The 4,024-nt window shown below is 39.1% G+C and overlaps 1 protein-coding gene across 1 annotated transcript; it reads right to left on the bottom strand.

Annotated features, from left to right (window-relative positions):
- Positions 1 to 2,602: 2,602 nt before the first annotated feature.
- On the bottom strand, positions 2,603 to 3,791 carry LOC117240315 (the record flags this gene model as incomplete). The annotated part of the gene is made up of 1 exon (XM_033506295.1): positions 2,603 to 3,791. A coding segment is annotated over exon 1 (1,134 nt), but the record flags the coding sequence as incomplete, so codon positions are not given.
- Between the last annotated feature and the right edge of the window lie 233 nt (positions 3,792 to 4,024).

Raw genomic sequence — 4,024 nt, 5'->3', positions numbered from 1 at the left:
GTACAATACCTGTACTATTTGGGGTCCCGATGGAACTTTGATAGCAAAACACCGAAAGGTAAGTAATATATTCCTTTATGGCTTTGAATTTGAAAATATTGGGGTGAAGAAAGTGACTCTACCTAGGAATAATTTAGGAATATACATATGTACATACGTATACTATAACCAATTCTATAATTTACGGTTTATAAAATACGTTATGATACGGGAAACGCCCATTTTTGTTGTAATGTGTAATATAAATTTTTCACATACTTAAAATATTATTATACTTATTTTTTCTCCCCTTTTTAAACATTATTAAATGATCAGATTTTTTAATAAAAGAAAGTGATAAAAACGCTGTCAGTTATTAAATAAAAAATAATTAAAGTTTAGGAGTTGGTAACTTTGATATTAAATTACAAAAGTTGCAGCAATAGAATTAGCGACTACATTTTTATGTTATTAGGTACATCTATTCGACATCGACATTCCTAATAAGATTACTTTTCGAGAGAGTGATTCGCTCAGTCCTGGTAACTCCCTAACGACGTTCGATGTGAAGGGCTGCAAAATAGGTATTGGCATTTGCTATGATATTAGATTCGAGGAAATGGCACGCATTTATCGGAACAAAAGTACAGTAACTTAATCGATCAATACTTAACTAGCAAAAAATTAAGTATCTTTCTTAAATATATTCTATATAAAATTAATATAATCTGTAACTCTGTATAAAAAGAAGCTTAATTTAAAAAACCAGTATATTTGCTGAAAATGAAACAAATAAAAGAATTAAAAGCACAATAAGAGGACTGTCCTCGCATATCCAGAAATGATGGAATGTGAACCGTGCAACTACGAAGTTAATTGGTATTCGGTGGCTTCATATTTCCTGCTTCTCTGGGTTAGGTTGCCAAATGCTGATATATCCAGCGGCATTCAATATGACCACTGGACCACTGCACTGGTCATTACTTCAGCGTTTCAGGGCGAATGATAATCAATTATACGTTGCCTGCATATCACCGGCTCGTGTTCCTTAAGCAAGTTACGTCGCATGGGGACATACAGAGTTGACCAATCCCTGGGGAAAGATTCTTTACGATTTGGAAACTCAAGAGAATATGGCAGTCACCGATATCAAAAAAAAAAAAAAAAAATATGAGGCATACTAAATAAGATTGTCATCGATTTAAAATCAAAGTATGAAAAGGATACCCTGGAGAGAGTAAAACACAGAATCATTCCAACTAAACATTCAGATCGTACCGACACCTAGGGATCGTCTTACAATTAAATCTCGGTCTCGAATGGATTAAAATGAAATACATACTTGCAGCTTCAACATCTTCAATATCGAGGAGATTCAAACTTTACAAATAAATGTAAATTGCGATGTAAAACAAAGCGATGTAAAAAGGGAAAAGGAGGAAAGAAGGAACAGGGAAGCAAAGAGAAGAAACGAATTTTTCATTTTCTCGAAACTGGATCAAGTTTCAGGAAGACCACCCAAGTAATTGATGTCCTCTGTAATTATTTGTTAATCATGCGCGGAATCAGAACGATTCGACCTCGTTCCAAAGCAAATCGTTACTAGAGTAGAGACGGGAATTAATAATTCGTGTCAATTGTTCGATCGTGTTCACAAATTCAAATGCGGTTGAGTGGTGGAAACCATTTATAACACGTCCCATACAGCATAGATCGCATACACGTCTTAGGATGTATTTTTGGTACTTATATATACTCTATATATATTCTTATTCTATATATACTGTAATATCGTAGAACGACGAACGATTGTCGGGTGAAGAGGATTTGACGCTGGAGGAGCTGAGGAGTAGCTCGACAGATGAATCTGCCTATATCCGGTGCGAGATCTGTGCTGGTTGCCAGGTTGAACAGAGCGTGCAAACCTGGTCGATCTACTCCTAAGGGTTCGAAGCGTGGCGAAGATCAGAGCTAATTGAGTCGCCGAAGAGTAGAGTCGTGAGAATTGATAGAGTTGTTAGAGAGAGAGAGAGTGTGTGTGTGTGTTAGATTCGTTGTGACGAGAGTGATCAAATAACTGTAAAGTGATTTGATATAGATATGAGTATTGCATTTAGTTTCCGTTAAATATCGTTCTCTGTCCAATTTACATTTGTATATTCAATTTAATATTAATAAATTGTAAGTAATCGAAAAAAAATTTCTATCCTTATTTTCCGATATTACATATACTTATATGTACTCTATATATATTCTCTATCTTAGATATACCATAAAATATTTCGTGAAATCGCGTATTCGTGTCTAATGTCAGGGATTCTCCTTCCATAAGTCTGCGTTTTCTATATTATCTTTCTTCCTTATCAGTAGGCATTCTCACAATTTGTGATTAATACTGCTCGTACAGGAATGTTAGGTTTTTGACGTTGTAAAATTTCACGTGAAATAATAATGCCTATATATTGACTAATTTATCAATTAATTAAATCCGTGTATATCAAGCTTTCTATAATTTAGTACTTTCGTGTAACTACAGAAATTTGATGCAATATAAAACTTGATTAAAACAGCGATTCATTAGGAAACGAGAATAATGATGCAAATATTTTTTGTAGCCATTATATAGGATTTCGATCGCATAATTAATCAGTATCAACTTACCAGTCTTTAACGGAAGAATAGAAAGAAGTGCAGGCGGTACACAGACCGCAATTATGATCATTTTCAAGTAGAATCTCAAACTGCGGTACATCTTCTTAATCGTAAGTGTAGTCGTATTGTCTATAATAATGTTCGTCGAAAATTTCCCGAGCGTAAAATTCCTTCCGGAACCGACACCGCGAAATTCAACGATTTCCCGACTTAATCTGGGCGCTCCGATTTTCACATGCTGATCTGCTCGCATTAGAGTCAGCTCACTACCGGTGTCTATCAACGCGCTCAATTCGAAATATTCCATCTTAACATCCTTACCACGCCTTGTTTGTAACGACCGAAACACGCTATAAATTTTTTTTGAGGACTCAACCAAATTGTCGCATTTTGATGCGATGTGTCCGTACTCCCTACATTTGAAGCATTTAGGTCCTCTCGACTTGCTCGGACACTCCGCACACACGTGCTCCGCATCACCGCAATTGTAGCATCGCGCCTTCCTCGCACCTCCAGATCGACTGGGTTCCTTGTTCCTCTCGGTTTCGGACCACTTCGTCACCGGCTTTATCCTGCTACTCTTCGGCTCCTCAAACTTCGTCCTCATCTCCACATCCCTTTTTATCGCTTCGTAGCGCCTCAAACGCTCTTTTAATTGCTCGACATTCCTGGCTCCGTATAGCACAGTCTTGTTCGCGACCTCGTCGGGAATGCCTTGAATAATGTAGTCTATCAAGGATTGCGTATCAACCCTTCCTTGATTTGCAATCCCGCACATGCGATACATGTATTGTTGCAGACTCTCATCTGCTTTCTTCTTTCTATGGGATAACTCACCATGTATCTGTTGGTCGCTTACTACATTTTCGAACTCATCCCTCAACGCCTTTTTTAGCTTTGCCCAGGACTTCGCGCATCGTTCTTGTCGTACGAAGGCCTGAGCGGAGCCTGCGAGTAATTTCTTAGCATAGGTCACCATGTGGGCGTCTGACCAACCCCACACTTCCGCCATTTCCTCAAAGTCTTCCACCCACTGATTTACACTCAGCAGATCATCCCTGCTGAATTTCTCTAATGAGTCTTCTACGTCTTTAAGACTCAACATCGAACCGACGCATACCTTCTGGTGATACTCATCGCGGTCCTGATACACCGCTCGCGTGCCTCGTTTATCGTCCTCGCCTTCACTTTCGTCGGAGCTCTCTTCTTCCGACGATACAGTGTTCCCTTCTAGGGCCGCCTGTAGCCGCGCGCGTAGTTCGGATTTTCTTCCCGTTACCTTCAACCCCAAGCTAGCGAGACGCACTCTCAGCTCTTTCGTCCTCAGCTTCTCGAGGTCTTCCTCTCCCTCTTGACTGCGTTCGGCTCTCTGCTTGCCTCTTAGATCTCGCTG

The sequence above is a fragment of the Bombus vosnesenskii genome, unplaced genomic scaffold (assembly GCF_011952255.1).
Source record: "Bombus vosnesenskii isolate JDL3184/JDL3185 unplaced genomic scaffold, Bvos_JDL3184-5_v1.1 scf7180000014605, whole genome shotgun sequence".
Classification (NCBI taxonomy): Eukaryota; Metazoa; Arthropoda; class Insecta; order Hymenoptera; family Apidae; genus Bombus; species Bombus vosnesenskii.
This window is presented reverse-complemented; position numbering and strand designations above follow the sequence as displayed.